A 23,316-nucleotide genomic window follows, 5' to 3' on the forward strand; every position below is an offset into this window, starting at 1 on the left:
ACTGATATAAGACTAGAATTTGGCATGAAACTCCTTAGGCATATTATCAGTATGTTTTATAATTATGTTTATATTCTACAATTTAAGTTTTTCATACTAGAGTGTCTAAAAATATATAATTCAACAAGTGGAATGTTGAAAAACTAACCAGGAGAGTGCGCACTTGAATAATTATGTCCTATGTTGCCTTTTCTTTAACTGTAGAAGAAGAGCTTTTCCTCCAATCACAGGCCGTGTCGCACACTCGATACGCATGCGCAGTAGAGCTCCTGTTTCATGTGTAGTTCGACTCCGGTGGAGGTCACACGCATCAGCTAAAATCACAGGTGAGTTAAGGCACTTTACAATGAATACTTTTATTTTTTTCAATGTATAAATTGTGTCCGACCATGTCAGAAATCTATACTTTGCAGTAGCGTTGTGGCTGGTGCCGATTAAAAGCTTCCGATGCGGTGGGAGTGCTAACTTGATGTAACATGTGAGCGTAATTGCGGTGTACCATGCTGTTTAATTTGCTAATGAAAGTTTTAAGTCATGTATTCAGATTTCCGTACGTGTGTTCTCAGCGTACATAAAATGAAAAGCTAACTACTGGCAAATGTTGACGACTTGCTTGTAGCCTTGAAATGTTACATACAAGCTATTGCTAGTTGCTATGCTAACTCTTACCAATCTCGGCACAACAGTGATCAAGGCCGTGGACAGACTAATACTGAGGAGGACTTGACATGGCTTTAAACCGACCCACGCGTAGCTAAACAACCACTCAGTAAATAAAGTTACATCCATGTGTTGTGTTGTGCTGTCTGTTGCAGGTTGCTGTCATGGCCAAGCTGTTTGAGAGTATTGGGAAATTGGGGTTGGCCTTGGCCATTGGAGGAGGCGTTGTGAACTCTGCCTTGTATAATGGTAAGTGCTTGATTCGTTTATTTATCCCTGGTAATCCTTTATTCAGGTTGCAGTCCTAAAATACAGAAGAGTGTATGATTTCTATACACTTTTCCTGCATGACCCAATGTAAAGTATGAAATGAACACCAGACCTTATGAAGTATAGAAACAATTAATGAATTAGTCAGTTAGATAGGTTAATTAAGACCCTACATAATGACACTTCATAAAACATTAGGAAACATTTAAAAAAAAGCTTTTGTGCATCTTTTGTTTACTTTAAAAAGGGCAGCTCTTATTGTTGAACCAAAGGTTGTTCTTCTTAACCTTGAGATCAAGCCTTCTGACCCAATTGCTTTGATAGGCTGGAAGACATTCTCTCATCTCACATTCTCAGTCAGCAAACTCCATGGATTAGTTTAATTAACATGTGTTTAAAATTTTGTAATTGCTTTTTGGTCTTAAATTATACTGTCTCTAAATTAAGTTCAGTGTGATTCACAGACCTCTTGCTTGGAATTTTTGTTTAAATCATTATGTACTAAGGCTGAAATTATTTTCTCTTCACAGTTGACGCCGGGCACAGAGCTGTTATTTTTGACAGATTCAGAGGGGTACAAGACTCAGTAGTTGGTGAAGGAACCCACTTCGTCATCCCTTGGGTTCAGAAGCCAATCATCTTTGACTGTCGTTCACGTCCACGCAATGTGCCTGTCATCACTGGCAGCAAAGGTGAGACAAAACTGTTGGTGTGCCGGCCTCTAAGAAGGGATGTTAAAGAATAAACTGTTTGATATTATGGAGTTTGCCATTGGAACTCATTGGAACTCATCCAATGCATGGTGTGACCTGCTTGTAATTTTTAATGAGCATAATGAATACTTTTTAAGATTTCTATATATGTATATATGACCCACATACTAAAACTAATATTGATCTAGATACTGATTTGAACAAGTATCAGTATACAAAATGATTCATTTCTCTACTCTGAATCATTAAGGTGTGACTTATTTCAAATTAATATTTCATATACACTAGGTTGAATAAATGTTTTAACGCACATGCACACATGAACTTTGGAAAAGGGTTTCCAGATTGCATGTTGCAGCTGCACGTTGTCAAAGTCAGCTCCCTGCTGTACCATGAAGTGCAGAGGCACACCACACAGACACAAATGGACATATATTATGAGAGAAGAGAAGTTTCATATTCATATTAGTACAGATGACTTGCGCAACTCCTCAGCATTGTTTAGAGTGCAGATAGGCCTGGAGTTTGTTGCTCCAGTGGACCATTAAGATGCACACAGATGCTGCTATGATACTGGGTTAATCTGTACCCATTCCTAGGTCCTAATCTGTTAAATAACCTGCAACAATTTGGTCCTGGTTGAAAATTAATTTTGTTTTTGGTTTGCTGTTATTTTTATACTGATAACAATTTGCCCAGTTGTAACCTTTATTTATGATGATGATGATAATAATAATAATAATAATAATAATAATTTTATAGATCTGCAAAATGTAAACATCACACTCCGAATCCTCTTCCGGCCGGTGACCAATCAACTCCCACGCATCTACACGAGCATCGGAGAAGACTACGACGAGAGGGTACTGCCCTCTATCACCACAGAGGTCTTAAAAGCCGTAGTGGTAAGCAACCATTTAATTTTACGTACAAAAGTGTATGCCATAAAATACAGGCAAATAATATGATGGTTCCACTGTGTGTTTAGGCCCGGTTTGATGCTGGCGAGCTCATTACCCAGAGAGAGTTGGTCTCTCGGCAAGTCAGTGAGGACCTGACAGAAAGAGCATCTACATTCGGGCTCATATTGGACGATGTCTCATTGGTATGGAGTAACTGTCATTAAGTAATTCATTGCAGATATTTTAATTTGTGATGTTTAAGAAGTCATATTTTGAATTGGATCGAAGTATATTACATGTTATATCAAACTGCATGTTTATGCTACTATTTACTGAGTTCATGTTTTTGTTTTTAGACACATCTTACTTTCGGAAAGGAGTTTACTGAGGCTGTTGAAATGAAGCAGGTGGCGCAGCAAGAGGCTGAAAGGGCTAGATTTGTAGTAGAAAAGGTAACTATTAATTTGTATTTATTTCAGAATCTATTTATGACTTTTACTCTTAACATGTCCAATCTTCTTCCCAGGCTGAGCAACAGAAGCAGGCCTCTATCATCTCTGCAGAGGGAGATTCTCAGGCTGCCTTGCTCATTGCTAACTCCCTGATGGAGGCTGGCGATGGTTTGGTTGAGCTGCGTAAACTTGAGGCGGCAGAAGACATCGCCTTCCAACTGTCCCGCTCCCGAAATGTTACCTACTTACCTTCGGGACAAGGCACACTACTTCAACTCCCCCAATGATAACTTCATCTCCTGCTAGTGTTGATTTTGGCCATTGACTTTCCAAACTCCACACACCCCTCGCACTCTCTCTACACCAGATTTTGGACTATGCCCCTTTTAAATGCAGCATCACTGGAGAGAGTGAGAGGAGTACTGCGGTGGTCTTGTTTGAGGAATAGAAGAGGAATATGCTATGTATGTCCATATGTAATACTTCATGGTAAACTCCAGAGTCAAAATAATTAAATAATGAGAATTCTGACTCTTAAAATGGCATGTCATTGCTATTGGTCATGTTTTACTCCAGTTTAATCAAACTGTTCAATGTTTGTGCTTTAAATTTGGATCACTCTTTAAAAAAATAACTCATTCAAAAACCTACTTCAGTTTCCAGGCTCTTAAAAATGATCTAGACTTACCATACAGATTGAAGGCTTTTTCTCTTTTTATTAATATTCACATATCTCAAATAAAATGTGTTTCTACATGTCCCACTGGGGTGTTAACACTTTTGTTCAAGTTTAAATCATTGTTTGCCACTAGGGGGAGTACAGTCTCTTGCTGAAATATTCTAATGGTTGAAATCATATTGTGAAAAGTGATTACAGTTTACTGCAAAGCAAACATACTACAGAGAGGTAATCAAGAATCTAGCAATTGGTTAAAAAAAATATGATGCATTCAGGTATTCATGAACTTTTATAAGAAGTAAAATTTGAACATGAACACAATGTAACGTTAATTCCATGAATAATTGTGAGTGCACGGATGGTGCGCACTGTCTGGAGGAGCAGACGCGCTGCGCCTGCCCAGACAGCGGCCTGAGCGCGGGACGGCGGGGGGACGCGCAGGAGCTTGGCTGGGCCACGTAGTACGAGCCAGGGGACACCGCTCTGTGGAATGATTATAGAATAATGCTCCGCGTTTTATACAAAGGAAACTGGCAGTACTGTTTGAATGTACATCCGCAGAGGTAGAGAAGGAGTAACCACAAGAAGTGCGTGTGTAGACCTGAATCTGTGCAACTCTGCACTGACGCCAAAAGAAGGTCTACAGATTGAGGTAAGCCATCAGCCCAAACCAAAACATGACTAAAGGACTAAAATAATGTTGTACACGTGTGACACGCCTGTCAGAGCCCGCTATGAGACCGGGGTCCGCGATGAGACCAGAGACCAGACTGTCTGCGCTTATTTAGCTCTGACTTTGGGACTGCCGAGTTTAGTGGGTTTACCACAGAACCAGTCTGGGTTTGTTTTTGCACGATTGTTTTCTCCAAAAAACTGTTCAAATGGATTCCATCTACCTTTTTATTTTGAATGCACTAGGATTTGTGGACTGTCAATTCAAACCTCAAATGCGACATAAAGTTCCATGAATGTTGAATAGCAGACCTCTGTGCTAGCAGTGAGCTAACTGGTTAGCCCAAAATCTGGGCGGTTTTGGGCAGAAAAGTGCAAGTGTGACTTCAGTAGGTGCCTAGTGCATTTGTCCGGTGTCTGTCCGTACACTGGTGGACCATGTGCACGGTATTTGAGTGTTACCAATGCACAGATACTTTAGCTGGACTGTATTATAAAAATGCTGCACCTTGAGCTAATGTAGCCAAGTTAGCTCATCATGTGTGCGCAGGTTAGAAGCCTACCTATGGGCTATGACCAGGCAAGCTAACGCTAAGTAGCCCAACTTGGCCTGGCCTGCACAGTGCTTCACGACGTACTATGTTGCCTTTTTGTTTAACCCTTTCTAAGCTTCATGATCCCATCATAACATAGGCCCACAGCTTGTTGTCCTGCATGCATCACTCACCTAAGACAACAGTAATGTGTTGGAAAACCTAGATAACAGATCTAGGTGAAACCTATTCTAGACATAACATTGATTTGACTCCAATATATGCAACAATTTACAATACAATCAAATACTAAACAAATCCGTATAACTTCCATGAGGGATCCATTGTAGAGGGCAGTCATTTATATTCTACCACAAAGAGGAGGGGAAAGTTTTGGTTAGAAGACTGGTGTACAATTATCCTCTTATGAAACATCTGATTTACACATTGAAGTGAAAACACCAGTGGGTCTCTAGTATGACCTGACTCAGGGCCAGAAAGCAGCGGAGATGGGGATCCCCTGCAGTGCACCAGGCAGAGGGCCGGTGAAGGTCTTGTGAGTGCGGACCGACTCAGGAATGTGAACCCTGCCACAGTGCTCAAGCTGCAAGAGGGAAAGCTCATTAAAGTCTAGACTGGAGACTGTGGATTTGAATAGCACCAATGCAGTATTATACAGCTCAATGGGACATATTTTCACTACGCTGTTCGTTTCTCCCACTTCTGTGCTTGTTTTTGTGCAATGTCTAAACAGTTGTGGTCTCTATCCATGCCACTCAAATCCATAATATGTGTCTATCTGATATGAGTGGGAGATCTATACAGTATTGGTTAGTGTTCTGGAGATTTCCAAAATGAGAATATAGAGTGTAACATCTTTAAATAAAACAATACAAAATTACAGTAATATGAGCTGATAAAAAATGAAATGAGCAGAAACATCTAGATGTAATTTTACTAACAATAATAAGGGATATTATTTCTGGCAGCCTTTTTGTGACCAATTTTATACTTTAACCCCAGCAAAGAGATACAGATTACAGGTACATAGTATTAATGATGCATTTTGAAAATATTGTCTTAAGATAAAAATAAATATTAATATAAGCACTTTGAATTACCAGTACCGACACTTTTTTTTTTACTTTCTTTTTTGCTTTTTGCATCCGAATTGTGCTTTAGAAATAAACTTGCCTTGCCTATTTATTTCTGTCAAATTATCACCCCGCCTGACTGTGTGAATGTCAGTGTGTGAAATCTGCACTCTTTGGTTCACATTTTTTGTATCAATTTGCACATCCTGTCAACGTCTTATGCCATAAGATGATATGGCAAAAATGTGTCTCAGTTTTTATTATTTCTTGTATTAAAAACTTCTCGTAATTAAAAGGCATTATACGTTTTGTTTTTAATCAGTTCTTTCTTTTGCTTTTTCCTTTTGAAATGTATATGTTTAAATTATGGACTCAATATTCAAAATTAGCATATTTCCAAAACATCAACTATTGTTTGATGTACCTCCCACCACTGCAAACTATGACTCATTCAATTCCAATACAATTTGAATCTGATTGATACCACAGCCCTTGTCGACCTTTTACTCAGTTGTCATTTTAGTTCAATAAATGTCACATTATTCAAATTTATGTTTATGATTTTATGTTGAGGTTAAAAGGTCATTGTTCAAATGTAACGGTAAAATGAAATGAAACTTTCCCCCTCTTAACAACCTTAACCTCCAAATTTCTAAAGGAGTCAGTTGTGTTGACTAAAAGTGAGAGATTTGGAGCCATCTCTCACCACATCAAAGGTCTTATTCGTAGTGAATGAAAACCTGAAATGACTAACTCAATATCAGTTACATAACCACACTTGCTTCATTTAATTGCATTTCCTTGTTATGACAGTTCATTTGGTGCTTAAATAACCCATTTGATGAACGCAGCATTTGAGATCCTCTTAACTTGTCAGCTAAAATCCTTGCTGGGTTTTTGTGCGTAAAAATTTGTTTCCTATGCGATTTATTTTCTGCTGTCATCTTGAAGCTGGGATAATCTATTTCGCTTTGTGTTCAAGACGTGCATTGAGTTTGCCTGTCAGCGCACAGCCAGCCCTCCCCTGCAGTCCCAAAGCTCTCCAATTCTCGAAAGGATCAGTCAGCTAGGCAGGTGTGAGCATATGCAAGCACTGCCAAATTTTAGATGAGCTGCAAAACTCTTCGTCTTCTTGGCTTATATGAAATTTCTCAAGTTGTTGATTCAAATAGCACTGGTGTTGTTGACTAACTCCAGCCAAGAAGTTGTCAAGAAGTTAAATGAGGAAACCTTGAATTAAATGTGTTATGGCCTGTGGAAACAGATGAAAGTGTAAAATATAGTTGCATTAGGGATGGGCAGTATGAGATGTAATGATAAATCAATACAGTTTGTTAAAAATCTTTTGAATATCTCACCATCACCATAGACATGGACTAACTGTATTGATCCACAGATGAAATTATTAGTACACATATTAAAATATAATAAAGAATGAGAATATAAATAGCAATAATACATTCAAAATAAGTAGAAAAAAGCAAGGGATTTGTGTCAAATAAGGTACAGTTCTATAATTAAAATAAATCTAAATATCACAGAGTAGTTTTCTGGTTATATCAGGGGTGTCCAGGGGCCAAATATGGCTCTCAGACCTCCTGCTGAATTGGCCCAAAGGCGGAAATTTAAGTTTTATTAAGAGAGAGATACTCTATTGAGTTTTGCTGCAGCAACAATTACACTGTGCTTCTCAGTTGCCTTTGTGTCTCAGTAAAAGGTCTCACTGCAGTTAAACAGGAGGACTGGTCAGGTAGGGTCAGTGGATCTTTGTCAGGGCAGTTTTAGGAGAGAAAGAGCCAAAAGTGCCCCCTCTGTGTCCTGCATCATCACAGTAGCCTCTAGGAGGCACCAGGTTAACACAACAGAACAGGCCTCTTTCTTACTCTGGTGTTTCGGTTGGTGTTGAAATGGTTCATTCTCAGTTATTTAAGTATTTCCTCTAGAAGGTCTTCTGCCAAATTTGCTGCCACACATGGTGTACAATAGCATCTCAAATACTCCTTAGCGAGCCTCTTGCAAAATCAGTGGTTGGTTTCACACAATCCATCAGTCCCTTGTGTTCATTCCCTCAAAGTATTCCCTCTGGAAGGTCTTCTGTCACATTTGCTGCCACATATGGTTTGAAAAGCCTTAAAAGTAAAGGGGCTCAATCAAAGTTGTGTAAAATGCATGAATGTGAATGACTCACTGTACTGACAGTGGTCTGTGGCCCTCTGCTTCAAAAATTGTATATATGGCACCCTCAGTGGGAAAAGTTTGGACACTACACTTGGCTAAACCAGCTAATATCTCGTTATATCACACCATATTATATATTGTATTGCAGCATATTTGTCATATCCGTCTGTGACAGAACTGTAGGGCCAAATGAGCAATGCTTCTTTCTCCCTGATCCCTTTTGAACTGTTGCTATAAAGTGACTGTATGAAATGAAATTCAAATCTTTATGGATGTAAGTAAATAGTGGCACATGCTTCAAAATACCTTAAATGAAACTAAGAAATCTTGTGAAAATGTGGTATGGGCTTTGATACATCACAGTAAAGAGTACAATAGTCTTCTCCAGTCAGTAAAAATGGGTTGTATAGTGTAAACAGGCACTCTGTAATTCTATTGTGTAGATCTTGTTTTAGACCAAAGGAAAACCCGGTATAACCCTTCAGTCCATATAATTTGCATTTGATGTATTTTTATCAATAGATTACAGATTTTTTTTTTTTTTTTTATTATTATTCATCACTATATACTCTTGTATAGTTCATCTGTAGATGGATCAGCAAAACAACTATAGGGATTTTCTGTTGATTTCATTTTTCATTGCTGATTGGGTAGGAGATTTTGAATCAAGTGCATTTAATAATATGTAGGAAAATTACACATTTCTGTTTTGCCTGTTGCTGCTTATTCAAGTGAAAAGGTTGTTTGAGGTAAACCAGCTGTTAACCTGAACCACAACAATGCAAGCGAAACCCAGTGAACGAAACAACTCAAGATTATTTAGTACTACAATACTAAACTAAACAGAAAAAAGATTAAATGACTATATTTTAGTAAGCACTTGCAGATTTGATGCCGGCTGTGTGCTGTTTCGTTGAAGTACAGTTTCCTGTGGTTGATTTAGTTCGAAAGCTGTGCGCTGTGGTTACGCTTTGCTCTCAACATCAATGGGCGGTGTGCAAGCATTTAGTATCGTTTTCAACACCCTAATCGGTGCCTTTATCTTTTCAGGTGCGTAACAAAATTGTGCATTTGTGAATGTTGGTGTTAAATTTCTTCTTTTGGTCTGGTTTAATTTTGTTGCACATTAATGCAGAAATTTTTAGGAGAACCTTTCTGAAGTATTGCTGCACAGTTTTGAAAAAAAATCTAGCTGTTATTTTTTCTTACAAGTTTTGCAATATGTTTTAAAAAGTAGGATTTTGTGTTTCTGAGTGCACTTTCTGAAAATTTACTGATTAAAAAAATACAAGAATTCCATTGATTTCAGAACATGTTTGTAGAGGAACTACAGGTACAGCAAGATTTTTCTTTATTTTTTGTTATTTGCAGAAAACATTATTTTAGCAAAACTACTTCAACCTTTGTAACATGATAACTGAGCCTCCTCAAATTTCAATTTAATTTCAATATACTGTTCAGTCCTACATTACTCTAATTTGTGGTTTTCAGTTGTACTCATCACAATGAGAGACTTGTGGGTTAGCATTGTGCTGTGTTTAAAAAAAAAACATCAGTATACAACTCATTTCTGTTCACTGAAGTTGAACACAGAAGGCAAATTTCTCTGCTCTAATCTACATTTTGTGTTTTTCTCTCATTTCTAGGCACGGCGCTGTAAATGGCTCTCCAAGCAAGACTCGTAGCTGCTCGAAGCACTTCCACGTCTGAAACTCCGCTTGTCTTTACCTGTTTTTGAGACCTTGGCACCCTGCAGCGCATCAGCCTTTGCTTAACGCAGTCGCTGGGAACTGCCTACAGCTTTCAAAACAACTCAAGACGGATGGCTTTCAAATGTTCTACCGAAAAGTTTTAGAGTCGTAGCTTATGCCTGCTCATTTTTAACCCCATGGACCAAACTTGGAGGAAATTGTATGTCTTTACAATTTACTGACCTGAACAGCATGGATGCACTATTTGAATCAGGTTGACTGTTCGCCCACCTCACCCCCTCTCTTCTGGGTTTTCAGTAGAAGGAGGGTGGGGATTGGTGCAGTGATTTTTAGCCCCTTGTTTTTGCATAGGCTAGATCATATAGCACCATAACAAGTAATAATACCCTGCTATCATTATCCGTCTCTCTATTTATGAAATCCTGTCAAAACATCAAAGAAGAGATTTCCATCCCGGGTCTTAGCGGGATGTCCCAAGAGGAGGGGCACAGGGCGCAGGTGTCCGGAACCTATTTTCACCAAACGCCAAATGCAGATCTAGATTTGGCTGGTAAAGTTTATAAGTGCGAAGTGGGTGAAGCGCATTACCCTGTGCTAGTGGACAGCAAGATGTCAGGAAAGCCCTCAATGGGTGATCAAAATGTTGTCAACCCACAGCAATATTTTAGGGAGGGAGGGGCAGGACAAGAGGCCACAGGTAAGCAGGACGGCGATGACGGGTCGTCCGAAGAAACAGACGACGAAGAGGAGGATGGCGAGGAGGAAGATGGCGAGGAGAGCGGGTTTAAGCGCGAGCAAATAATCGTAGAGGTCAACTTAAACAACCAGACGCTGCATGTTTCCAAGGGCGATAGTAAAACTGAGGACTCGGACATAGAGATAAACGATGAGGAAGAGGAGGATGATGAAGAAGAGGAGGATGAAGAAGAGGAAGAGAGTGAGGAAACGGACGACGAAGAGGAAGAGGATGATGAACTTGAAAGTCGTACAACACGATCCAAAAGAGCTCGCAGGGGATTGGACAACGCAGACAGCCCGCCCAGAAGGAAGAGCCTACGAACTGCTCTGAGCCCTTCCACCACCGATACTGCAGGTAGTGAATTTTTTTTTTAAATATTGTGCAAAATGGACTCTTGAGAGCTTTTTAGCGATGTTATAATGTTGTTACCACTTCAAAAACACAGCTGGTGTATTATTGTTTCATTCACATAGGTTTAAGTAACTCTGTCTGCATTTTAGAGCATTTTCAGAGGGTTTTGTGACTGAGAGAAGAACTCAGTCTAAATATGCAGGGTTTGAGTGCTAAAAATGTACCTCAAAACAGGGCTGCATGATTTTAGATGAAAATGTAATTGCATTTTTTCTTATGTACTGTGCTTATGTGACAACTGTGACAAGAAAAGCAGGATTCTGTTTCTGTAGTTATAAACAACTCCAGGCATTGACATTAACATTTAAGAGAAGTGAATATGAACTACTAAACTAATACCATAATCCCATGAATTTCAAAACATGTTTGTAGAGATCTACAGGTACAAGAAGATTTTTCTATAAAAAGACAGGATTTATTTTTTATTTTTTTTAAAGAACATTCCATTAAATAAATAACTGCAACCTTGACCTGAAATTTGATCATTGTGGAAACTCAAATTGCAATTTTGCTCTTTCAGTTCCAATATCAATACCATGGCTTTAAACAGCTACCAGTCTGCCAGGATATCGGCATTTCCAATATCATGGAACTGATACCTGATCCAGCAAATTGTCCTGGATCTTCTGCCATATTCTATACCAGTATCGGTACCAGTGCATCCCTTATTGTTGTCTTATTGTATATTGTCCCATCTCTAACTGCAGGGATGACCACAAGAGGCCGTCGCAAGCACATGGAAGCCCCAAAAGGCAAGAGGAGACTGGGCAGGACGGGGCATCAGTCCAGTGGAGGTTCAGCAGGTGGTGCTGTGGGGAGTAAGGCAGAGGTGGAGGAGAAGGAGATGCTGGCATGTGAGAAGTGTCCGCGGGTCTTTAACACGCGTTGGTACCTTGAGAAACACATGAACGTGACCCACAGAAGAATGCAGATCTGTGACAAGTGCGGAAAGAAGTTTGTGCTGGAGAGTGAGCTGGCCCTGCACCAGCAAACAGACTGTGAGAGGAACATACAGGTAAAACACTCACGGGAGACATCATATGACGTATGGGTTATGTTTGGGAGAAACATGTACCAAAAATATATACAGAATATAAATGTGAACTAGCTGTTAACTACACTTGCACTTTTTAGCAAATCTGCTATTGGCCTTAAATCTTCAGCACAGGACCATATTTTGTTTTGGCTGACCTGCTGCCTAATGAGTACAAACAAAGCTTTATTTTAATACTTTAATACAAATAGATATATTAGCTCAAAATGTGACTATGTAGCCCTCTTGAAGGCTTGTGATAAAAATAATACAAAAATAAGTTAAATCAACCCTACATAAGAGCCCAAAAATATCAGCAGAGCTTTTCAGCTATTGGTTGCATGGTGGTATTTGCATTGTTCCTCAAAAATGATTTTAAATATACAATATTGCTTAAAAAACACAACATAAATGAAAGAAAAATGAAACACTTTAGTGGTTAGGTTATATCTATGTTAAAACATTCAGTTTTCTGTAACTGAATACATTTTTCAAGTATTTTTCCCAACACTGATTATGTGTTTTCAAACCATGTCCAACTTGACTTTTTAAATTAAATTTGATGTAAATTTTTGGAAAGACAAAGCGGGTTAACTAAATTTGCTCTTGTATTCAATTCAAGCTGAAATAAAAGTTATATTCTTTGCTTTCAGAGAGCCTAATTGAAGAAAATTAAATGGTTCTTGAATGAGAACTTTTATAACAGACCAGTTGGTTTACTTTTCTGAGATATTCTTGGATTTGACTGTGGTTCACTGCGGTAATTACACATTTCACAGATTCACTGTATAACTAGATTGCACAATCAGTCCACAAAAATTTGCATTCAAAACGAAAGTCAGAATTCAAGTGTCCACCCAGTTGTTACAAGCAATGATCAGGGTTTTTTACTTGTTTTCACCATGGCGCTTTCCTCGATCTGAGATCTTTATCAAAACTTATTATCTAGAAATTCTTGGCTCAGGAGATTATGAAGGTCTATGGTGAAATCTAGTGTGCAAATTATTTAGCCTCCAGCGCTTCCTGGTTCTCACATGATTTCCTCAATAGAGTTTGTTTTAGAAACCCATGTTAAACATGTTTCTTTGTTTGTATTTAATTTATTTTCTGCTAGTTTAATAACAGACCACACAGAAGAAGAGACTTTACCACAGCTTGTTCCTCCTTAAAGCAAACTGGAAACGCCTCTCAAAAGCTGATAGATACCATCTTATCTGGCAACACAGTCACAGGTGACAGTCTGATTGCTCAAACCTTCGGCTGTGTAGTTAAGTCCAGAGAAAAACACAAAATCTTAGAACTGAAGAACTGCTTAGATGATCACTGAAACATTTTGAGAAAACTACAAAATACAGTTTATTTAATAATATTGTCATGAGTAAAAACTACAAAACACTTCAACCAAAAGTGTTCTTATGATATATACAATAATACCAATTGCTTACTTGCTAAAATTTAACTTAAAAATGGCAAACAATTATTTTGCTAGTTGTAATTTGTGAAATTGTTGTTTTGCCCAGCAGAGGGAGTTGTTGCACAGAGTTAAAACAAAAGCATCACCTCTGTCTCTGTGTAAAATGAACCATACTCTGATATACAGTGTTGGGAAGGTTACTTTTAAAATGTATTCCCTTACAGATTACAGATTACATACCCCAAAATGTAGTTTGGAACATAATCCATTAAATTACTTAAAGTGAGTAACGTAATCTGAATACTTTGGATTACTTGTATTGTCATGCTTTTAAAACGACATGAATGTAGCAACCGCATCCTGAAAATTCTTGTTTGTTCTCTTCAAATTGTCTGTTGACCCAAAGTCTCCATGAATAAAGAATTGTTTGCTGTAGAGAAGCAAAGACTAGGATCTGTTAGGATTAGGACTAGGACGTTAACATAAGATGTTTTGTCTCCTAAAAGACAATAACAAGCTCAGTCTTTCCTTAACCATATTAAAAAATATTACCTGATATTATTAAATATTACCTAATATTACCCTAGACCTGGTTTAGTCCTGGTTTTTGTCCTGGTTTAGTCCTGATTTTAGACCTGGTTTTAGTCCTGGTTTTAGTCCTGGTTTTTGTCCTGGTTTTTGTCCTGGTTTTTGTCCTGGTTTAGTCCTGATTTTAGACCTGGTTTTAGTCCTGGTTTTTGTCCTGGTTTTTGTCCTGGTTTTAGGCCTGATTTTTAGGCCTGATTTAGTTCTGGTTTAGTCCTGGTTTAGTCCTGATTTTAGACCTGGTTTAGTTCCTGGTTTAGTCCTGGTTTAGTCCTGGTTTAGTCCTGGTTTAGTCCTGGTTTAGTCCTGGTTTTAGTCCTGGTTTAGTCCTGGTTTTAGTCCTGGTTTAGTCCTGGTTTAGTCCTGGTTTAGTCCTGGTTTAGTCCTGGTTTAGACCTGGTTCAGTCCTATAGTTTAGACCTGATTTAGCCCTGGTTTAGTCCTGGTTTTAGTCCTGGTGTTAGTTCTGGTTTAGAGGCTCACAGGAGGCAGCGCGGTCTACGCAGCGTACGCGAGAAAACACGGTCCACACGCGGCGCCCGTGTCCGTGTCCGCGCATTTTCAGGTTGATGACGATGATGAAGGTGTGTGTTTGTGTGTGTGTCCCCTCATGTGGCAGGTCACTATAGAACAGTGCTGCAGATTTCATGAGCCCAGGCAGGTTGTTTTCACCAGTGCCAGTAGCTCCGGTTTGACATTTAACTTTTAGGCGATTTTATATTTGGTTTTTTTTTGGTTTTTTTTTTTTATATATATATATCTCACGTCAGGAGAAGAATTTCCAAGACACAAATGTGTTTTTACCTGTGCACTGCTGACTCTGTTCTACTGGCTCTTCGACCTCGTCCACTGTGTGGCTGACGCCGCCAACATTAACATGACGTTTACATCGCTCTTATTGCCACGTTCTGTTTGGGTTTCCGGCAATGAGTGGAATTACCGAAATAAAAAAAAAAATAAATGTTATGTAGCACAAAATGTGAAAACAGGAAAATACCGCCTTGTAATCCACTTATTTCAGCAAAGTAACTGTAATCTAATTACCACTCATTGAAAGAGTAACTGTAACCGAATACAGTTACTCATAATTTGTACTCTGATTACGTAACGGCGGTACATGTAATCCGTTACTCCCCAACACTTGTGATATATGTTTATGTTTTACAGTGTGTCTCCTGTAACAAGTCTTTTAAGAAGCTGTGGTCACTTCATGAACATATAAAGATTGTCCATGGATACGCAGAAAAGAAGTTCTCGTGTGAAATCTGTGAGAAGAAGTTTTACACAATGGCCCATGTCCGAAAACACATGGTCGGTGAGTGTCAAGGTCCCTTATCATTGGTTTTATATTGGCAATATTTTTTTATTCATTAGATCTTTTGAGATATAAGACCAGTTGTGTAAAATAGATTACATTTAATACTACTCTGCAAAACCATTACAAACAAATTGAACAAATTATAAATATAGACTGTCAAATGCTCTGGTGATCACTTTAGTCATACATGCAATATAAAAATAAAAATAATTTTATAAAAACAAAAGGACTACACACAAATGGATATGTTTTATTTATATTTCATGTATAATTTCTTATTTTTTTTCTGTGTTTTGTTGAAAATGAAATGTACAGCACTTGAAAATCACATTAATAAATAGATGTGTTGCATTATTACTTTGTGTAAATGAAATCTCCTACAAGCAAATTGAGGTACACTTGTTCAGCCCACATTTTTTTCTATTTTAAAAAGTTTATTTGCAAAAGCTAATCACACCTTCTTTCTGCCCCGGTACAATGGAGATGTCGTGGCTTTGCATGGAATGTTCCACAGTATCTATCTTATATTTATTCAGTTACAGTGTTGTTTTATGTTAAAATACACTGAAAAACATGCATTCTCACTGTGACTCCTCTAAATACTGACCACTTGGCATTGTGGCATCACATACTTTCCTCTGCGGACATGGACAAATTTAATGCCATACTGTGGAACATTCCAGGGAAAGTCCAACTACGCAAAGAGTAAATCACAACTGTTAACATTTTAGAAGCAATGAGCTGTTTTTGTATGTACTAGTAGACAACTTATGAGGACACAGTTCTGCTCTGGATCGGTCTTTTTAAATAATCTAAAAAGAATATGAAATCTCTGCTGGTTTCACCGTTCTGTAACATTGAAACCTGCTGTATTTGTCTATATAAAAGCACATATATGCGAAGAATAAATCACAAGCATTGACATTTTTAGAGCCATTTTTCTGTTTTTGTATATGAACTTACAAGGACACAGTTCAGTTCTGGATCAGACTTTCTGAACAGTGGAACATGAAATCCCTGCTGGTTTCACTATTCCTAACATTGAAACCTGCTGCATGTGTCTATATAAAAGCCTGTTGTTTGTTCTGTTCAGCCCACACAAAGGACATGCCCTTCACCTGTGAGACCTGTGGGAAGTCCTTCAAACGCAGCATGTCTCTGAAGGTCCACTCACTGCAGCACTCTGGAGAGAAGCCTTTTCGCTGTGAGGTAACGCTCCCACGCACGCTAAAAATGTTGATTTCAGTGTAACTTTCTCCTGTTTTTGCTATTTAGTTGAGCTAGAGGCTGAAACTAGTATTTTCACAATGCTAACATTTCAATCTATACTTCAGTAGCACAACTCAGTCAATACCAGGTACCACAAAAAAAACCTTTCTCCTTAACTTCAAATTTCATTAAAAGGTTGAACGAAATAAAGGTTAATTGTGTAACTTTTCTGGTGGAGGGTTTGTCAATGCTTTTATCTATTGAGACGTTATTGCTTTGTCTGGAATGTTTCACAGTATGACATTAAACCTTTCTATTTTCATGGAGACCAAAACGGACCAAGTCACAGGTCAGATCTGTGGAGAGGCAACCTTGTTCACAGTCAGAATGCCTGTTTTTTTCGGTATTTTTGAGCTACTAAACCACTTGTAATAGAATAAATGTAAAGTAGAGCTATTAATGTCATACTGTGGAACATTCCAGGTAGAGCAATGACATATACATAGGAACAAGGAGGTGACGGACCCCCAACCAAAAAGTTACATAGTGCATCTTTAAAGTGTAGTACAAACTAGGTAAATCTGCAGCTAGGTAAATCTGTGTGCTGCCTTCTGTAACAAGTACTAAGTGACATCACACAGGACTGCCGTGATTATAAGCCAGATGTTTCTTATTACAAACAGTAGACTTTAAGGGGGAGTTTGAATTGCAGATACTTGTTAAACCAATCTCACTGTTCCTCATATTTCCAGACCCGCCTCTCCCCTCCCCTTTAGTCCTCCAGGTAATGCTCACGTTAGCTACCCTGTCTGGAATGTGGTTGTAGGAGTTGAGGTGTTTAGCCGCAGTAGTAGTAGTATTATTCTGTGTTGAGAACATTGTTTAAATTCTTTAATATTATCATGTGGTCTTTTATACATTCTGGAAATTATCAAATGTTCATACTGTCAATACTTGCTCTAGCCATTAATAAAACAAACTAGGTTACACTGACTGAACAGAATCACTGTAAATTACAAAGTTACTATACTAATTAAAAAGATTGTGTAAATATGAAATACAGGCAATAAGTGACATTTGTACCTCGCAAATTGTATGAGAGAAAATTATGACTATAAGAATAATTTGTGCCACCATAGTTTGAATCAAATGTATAAGAAACACACAGACATGTATTTGCCACACACTAGTGCAAGTTGATGCAATATATAAAAACAATTGCATCAGTTCTCAGTTAAAACTTTAATATATACAGATTTATTTTATTTTGAAAGTGGTTGCAGCAAATGAATAATTATAAAGAGTGGTTAGCTTTTGAGATACAAAAATAGCCTGCTAATTTTGTCTTGTTTTTCTGCACAAGCTTAATAAGAATGGAGCTGATGCTTGAAACTGTTGGCAATCTTTGATCAATTATGTTGTTGACATTTGAGGCAATCAGTATCCCGGCAAATTAGGCCTTTTAGTTTAATTATGACACTGGGAGAGAAATGTCAAGTCTTTTATGTTCCTTTTTTTTGTGTTTCTATATTCTATACATTATTTTGTCCAACTCGCATGCCTTTTGTCTTCATCAAGTCTTCAAGATGCGCTATGTAACTTGTCTGGTGGGGGTCCGTTACCTGCTTGTATGCATAATTTTAATGTTCCGCAGTGTGGCATTAAACGTATCGAATTTGCATGTTCAATTTGTTTTTGTTGCTCAAAAACAGATTGATAGATAAGTTTACTGTCATTCTATGGAACATTCTTTTCGAAGCGATGACATCTCCATGTAGACAAGTAGCTGACTTACACAGCATCAGGAACATTACATAATTTCACTTTTTAAAAGAATCAGGTCAAGTTGAGATTTATAGACTACACATAGGAGCAGACAGCATTTTGTTCACAAGTTGCTGAAACCAGACTGACCCATAAAGACGACGCAGACACACACACACCAACACACATGCAGACATATACACACACATACAGACACACACAGACAGAGACACACAGACTCACACAGTGGACATGAACTCACACATTTTTACATGACACCTCCTCCACATTCCTCAGGTCAATGCTTTTCTCTCCTATACTTAATGTTTACACTGACAGGACAAAGCAATGCATTTTCTTTGGGCTTACATACTCACTGTTAGGGTCTTGAAGAAATGGACTTTAATTCAAGATATATTTGTCACTTCTTGCAACTTTTTTTTGTTGAAGTGGTTGGTCACTTTGAGACTATAGGCTCATGTTGTATGTTGTGACAATTACATGTATGAGATTAAACATATTTTTGTTATTGTTTTATGCTTTTAATGACTCACTTTTGGTGAGTTGTCGGCCTCTCTTACAATGAGCACAAAACAAAGCCAAATGTCAAATGTTGCATTGAAAAAGGTTTTTAAATAATAAACCTTAAAACTAAAATGCCACAGTATGTAACTTTTTAGGCTTTTTTATTATTTTGGTTATTTATCTCCATACACTGGCTCTTATTTAGCCTTCAAGAGGTCCTCCTGTTTGTTTCAATTGAAATGTTGTTTTTTTGGCTATAATATTCCACCATCTATCTCCATGGACAACTTTCTATTTCCAAGGAATAATGGAGGTTGATTTTCAGAATTTTCTAAATCTCATTTTAGTGAGATATGGTTCAGCTTTGACACAGTCTCTCAGATTATCTCCAACTATACCGATTAATATTTACCACAGATAATTCAGGCAGAGTTTGAAATATGACTTCCCACTGTGTAGAGTTTGTTCCCACTTATAATTAGAGATTAGATCAGACAGAGGCCAAAACTACAGAGTCCAGCCATTTTTATTTATTTTTTTGTGTCCCAGTCGTTTAGAAACAGATTCAGTTTGAAATTAGAGTAATTTTAGTCCGACGTTTTAGGAAAAATAGGCCGGAATGGTGAGGGGTTTTAAATTTGGCTCACTTTGGAGTAGGTCTTTAGCGAACCCTCTGATTAAGGTGCTTTTTCGTCAAGGCCTCTTTGTGGATGACCCAGAGAACATGTGTGTTTGGGTGGAGCGGCTCTACCAAAATATTTAAAGTCCTCTTATATGAAACCATGTGATTACATGTATATTAAGGGCCTACAGAATTGGCTATACACATCACAACATGTATCTATCCAAACCCATGTATTTTAGTCAGATTGTGTCACTGATAATACATATCTAGTTTTAGAACAAGACAAACCTGAGCCTTTTGATTAGTGGTAGAAGGTAACGAAATACAAAATTAAAATTACATTACTTAAGTACAAATTTTAGGTATCTGTACTTTACAGTTTTACAGTGGATGCTTTTTACTTTTACATGACTACATTTGAAAACATGTATCTGTACTTTCTTCACCACTACAATTTAAAAATGGACTGAAAAGTAAAAAGTACTTTTCTTTATGGTGTGAGACCTGCTAAGTTTTTGTCCCACCTTTGAGCAAACCAAATATGCAAAAAAAGAAAAAAGGCTAGAAAAATGAACAAATCAATTGGAAAAAAAAAAATTTTTATTTAGCAAAATCACTACATTTCATCCTTTTAATTGGTCTAAAAGAATCAGCTAAATGCTTACTTTTGCTTTTTACTCTTTAAATATTTTTAAATGGTTACTTTAATACTTTTACTTAAGTAGATTTTTTCATGTTATACTTTTACTTTAAATTTTTTTGCCCCAGTATCTGTACTTTTACTTAAAGGTTGTATGGAGGATTTTTTTTTGTTTCAAACTGTCAGTGAAAGATTAAAATACCATTACAGAGACGCAGCAGCTTTGTAATTATGATGACCAAAAAAAAAAGAACGAAAATCTATCAACTGTGGACGTAGTGAGGCCAGATAAACATCAGCCAATAGAAAACGAGGCTCCCTCATTTTCTATTGGCTGTTGGGTTGTCAATCAAACTCCCTAGTATAACTGACTCGTCGGAGCGCAGGGATTACGTGGTTTACGCAGCGGTTCTTAGAGGCTTTTTCGAACTGTCACTTCCTCGCATTTCGCACAAAGTTTGTCGCGACGGTGGACGAGAATCCACGACCAGTTCGCCGCAAAAGAAAGTCAGTTTTTGAGGTCGCTGAAAGAAGAAGAGAAGAGGAAAAGGAGCAAAACCAAACTGAGGTGATTCTTGGAGATCTCGTCCAGCGATGGCGCGACCGAAGCAGACGAAGGGTCTAAAAACTGACGCGTCGGTCGCTGAATTACTTCTAGACAGGAAACTTCAACAGTAATTCTGAACACGCACAAGGACTGTCGCTGTATTTCTCTTCCCCAAAAAAATCCTCTATACAACCTTTAACTTACTTAACAAAATTGAGTACTTCATGCCCCACTGCTTTTGACAATATTGAGAGAACCAGCTTTCCAACATGCAAATCATTCGTCATATTTAAATGGACTGGTTCTCCTTTCTCAATCTTTAAAAGTGAAGTGAAACTGAGCTTTTCTGTTTGTTTTTTTTCAGTCCCTACTTAATGTACTTCAATTCCTAAAAGATTAACTTGCCAATTGTCCTGTGGCCTGGATACAATTTGTGAGTCACTAAATAAGATTTTAACCTATTTCAAACTGCTGTTTTTCTGGCCTTGTTTTAGTTTTATTTTCAGCATTGCATACTTGAAAATATGCAAGTGTATTTCTTTAGCATAACAATTCCCATTTGTGTTCTGTGCTTAAAGCTGGGCCACCAGAAAATTAGATCTCTGAACACTGTTTGTAGCTAATAATAAAGTATTTTTACTTCACGTCAAGCCAGAAGTTGGTATCGAAAGCAGCGTTCTGATTGGTTGTGCTTAAGCGGTCCACCTCAGTTTCACTTTAGTGTGTGAAAAAAAAAAACACTTCTGAAGCTGTGTTCTTGCCTGAGAATGTATACATGTGGATATTAAAGGGTCCATATTATGATATTTTCTGATGTAAACTATAATGTTGTTTCCTCATCACAAACATACCTGGAGTTGTGTTTACTTCCATTCACGCATGTTTAACACACAAGTCCATATTTAGACTGAGCTCTTCTCTTCAGAAAACATTTTCTTCCACCTTGTGATGTCATGTGGTAATTCTGGAAGTGCTCCACTAGGTTTTTAAACTCCATACACCTTCACTAGAATAACTTGGATAATTTCAGCCCTGGAAATCCTAGTCTCTACTGAATTAAAGGTAAAAGGTAGCTGTTGTCATGAAGTGGTAGTTTTCAAATTATCACAAGGTAGAACAGAGCATTTTGAGCTTTGGAGATGGAGAAAGACTAATAATAAAGGGTGACACAAAGATGCGTGAATGAAACAAAACACAACTCTAGGTATGTTTCTGAGGTCATAACTTAAAGCTCACAAGAGTCAATTTAAGAGTCAATCTATGACGTTTTAAAGATCTAGGGACAAGTTAGACAGATTTAAAAACTTCTTTGGGTCTAAACTTGTGCTTTAAATAGGAGTGAAAGCATCTTGAATATAAACGCCTTATTTAGCAGAAGATTTTGATTTATTCCAGTAGTAACTTTACTCTGGTGTTAATACATTTCTGTGTCATTATTTTGTTTTTGTGCAGAACTGTGACGAGCGTTTCCAGTACAAATACCAGCTGCGATCTCACATGAGCATCCACATCGGGCACAAGCAGTTCATGTGCCAGTGGTGCGGCAAAGATTTCAACATGAAGCAGTATTTCGACGAGCACATGAAAACACACACAGGTACTTTCACTTATACAAGAGTGTGTATTGTACAATGGTGGAAGGTAACGACATGCAAAAGTAGAAGAACAATATTTAAGTACAATTTTATGTATCTGTACTTTATTTGTGAAATCCCTCAGTCGTCCTGGTAGGGTCCATGGCAAAGGAGAAATTCAACTGTGTCAACTGGACAAAAGTTTTTTGCTCATCCAAGCTACTTCTTCATTTCTGGTGAAGTTGCTGGTGGACACTGCCTTATATGTGCCTGAAGGGAGGAGCTAACTACACTGAAACTACTCAGAAACTACATCTACTTACAGTTTCTGTTTGTTAGCCGGGTCTATCGAACTGGGGACTGTGCCTGAGTCTTATTAGCATAATCATTCAGGCCCTTGATGGATGCTTTCACACCTCTGAGCTTGAACAGGCTATCACTATTGTTTTCTTTGTTTTGATTTAGGTCTGAGGATGGAGTTGTAAATAGGAGATAGATGATGTCTGAGGCCTCCATTTCTGTTCAAAGAAAGGAAAGACAATCCTTTTGTCCAGTTGACAGAATTGAAGTTCTCCAGTTGACAGAATTTAATTTCTCCTTTGCTATCTGTATTTAAGTACATTTTACAGTGGATACTTTTACTTCACTACATTTGAGACCATGTATCTGTACTTTCTACTCCACTACATTTTAAATCTGACTGAAAAGAAAAAAGTAGTTCTCTTTACGGTTTGAGACCGGCTGAAATGGCTGAGACTTATTTTTACATTTAATTTAAGTTAATGTCCCAACTTTGAGCAAACCAAATATCTGATAATCAAAAACCTGATGATTTTCAGAGCACTGTTGTATTTGGAAGACACAGCACACTTGATTAAAAAAAAAAAAAAACATCTTTAACACTTCTTTTAGTTTTTGCCTTTGTTCAGAACCAGTTTTGACAAGGAAAATTATGCAAAAAAGGGCAAACTATTGTGGCAATCAGAAAGAAATCTGTTTACTCACATCAGACTTTCTGTGGTTATACGCGCGCTCAAAATCTGATTTAATATAACATTTTCAGAGTT

At 37.7% G+C, this 23,316-nt stretch overlaps 2 protein-coding genes across 4 annotated transcripts in view; both read left to right on the top strand.

The window, feature by feature from the left end:
• The first annotated feature begins 204 nt into the window (after positions 1-204).
• Positions 205-3,760, top strand: phb (prohibitin). 2 transcript variants are annotated; one of them, XM_020926339.2, is made up of 7 exons: positions 205-326; positions 816-909; positions 1,461-1,622; positions 2,406-2,548; positions 2,632-2,748; positions 2,902-2,997; positions 3,072-3,760. In XM_020926339.2, exons 2-7 carry the CDS (start codon positions 825-827, stop codon positions 3,282-3,284), a joined length of 816 nt encoding a protein of 271 aa, XP_020781998.2. In that variant the 5' UTR covers positions 205-326; positions 816-824; the 3' UTR covers positions 3,285-3,760. The 2 variants fall into 2 exon arrangements, with proteins under 2 accessions (XP_020781998.2, XP_055008845.1); XM_055152870.1 differs by having other exon boundaries at positions 239-323; positions 814-909.
• A 142-nt stretch (positions 3,761-3,902) lies between these two features.
• znf652 (zinc finger protein 652) overlaps positions 3,903-23,316 on the top strand; it is a 29,019-nt gene continuing 9,605 nt past the window's right edge. The window contains exons 1-6 of one of the 2 annotated variants that reach the window (XM_055152868.1): positions 3,903-4,328; positions 9,800-10,958; positions 11,723-12,030; positions 15,215-15,362; positions 16,459-16,574; positions 22,128-22,272. In XM_055152868.1, the coding sequence (XP_055008843.1) occupies positions 10,280-10,958; positions 11,723-12,030; positions 15,215-15,362; positions 16,459-16,574; positions 22,128-22,272 (1,396 nt within the window). In that variant the 5' untranslated portion in view covers positions 3,903-4,328; positions 9,800-10,279. Of the gene's footprint in view, positions 4,329-8,953; positions 9,204-9,799; positions 10,959-11,722; positions 12,031-15,214; positions 15,363-16,458; positions 16,575-22,127; positions 22,273-23,316 lie in introns of those variants that run through there. The other variant, XM_055152869.1, reaches the window with a different exon arrangement.

The sequence above is a fragment of the Boleophthalmus pectinirostris genome, unplaced genomic scaffold (genome assembly GCF_026225935.1).
Source record: "Boleophthalmus pectinirostris isolate CB_2022bp ecotype Guang Dong unplaced genomic scaffold, ASM2622593v1 HiC_scaffold_17, whole genome shotgun sequence".
NCBI lineage: Eukaryota > Metazoa > Chordata > Actinopteri > Gobiiformes > Gobiidae > Boleophthalmus > Boleophthalmus pectinirostris.

Excerpts from the sequence above, each read along its gene's own strand:
- phb (XM_055152870.1), top strand. The coding sequence starts at position 254 with ATGCGCAGTAGAGCTCCTGTTTCATGTGTAGTTCGACTCCGGTGGAGG. Across the intron at positions 1,623-2,405 it reads TGTCATCACTGGCAGCAAAG|ATCTGCAAAATGTAAACATC; the intron begins GTGAGACAAAAC and ends ATAATTTTATAG. Across the intron at positions 2,749-2,901 it reads TATTGGACGATGTCTCATTG|ACACATCTTACTTTCGGAAA; the intron begins GTATGGAGTAAC and ends TTTTGTTTTTAG.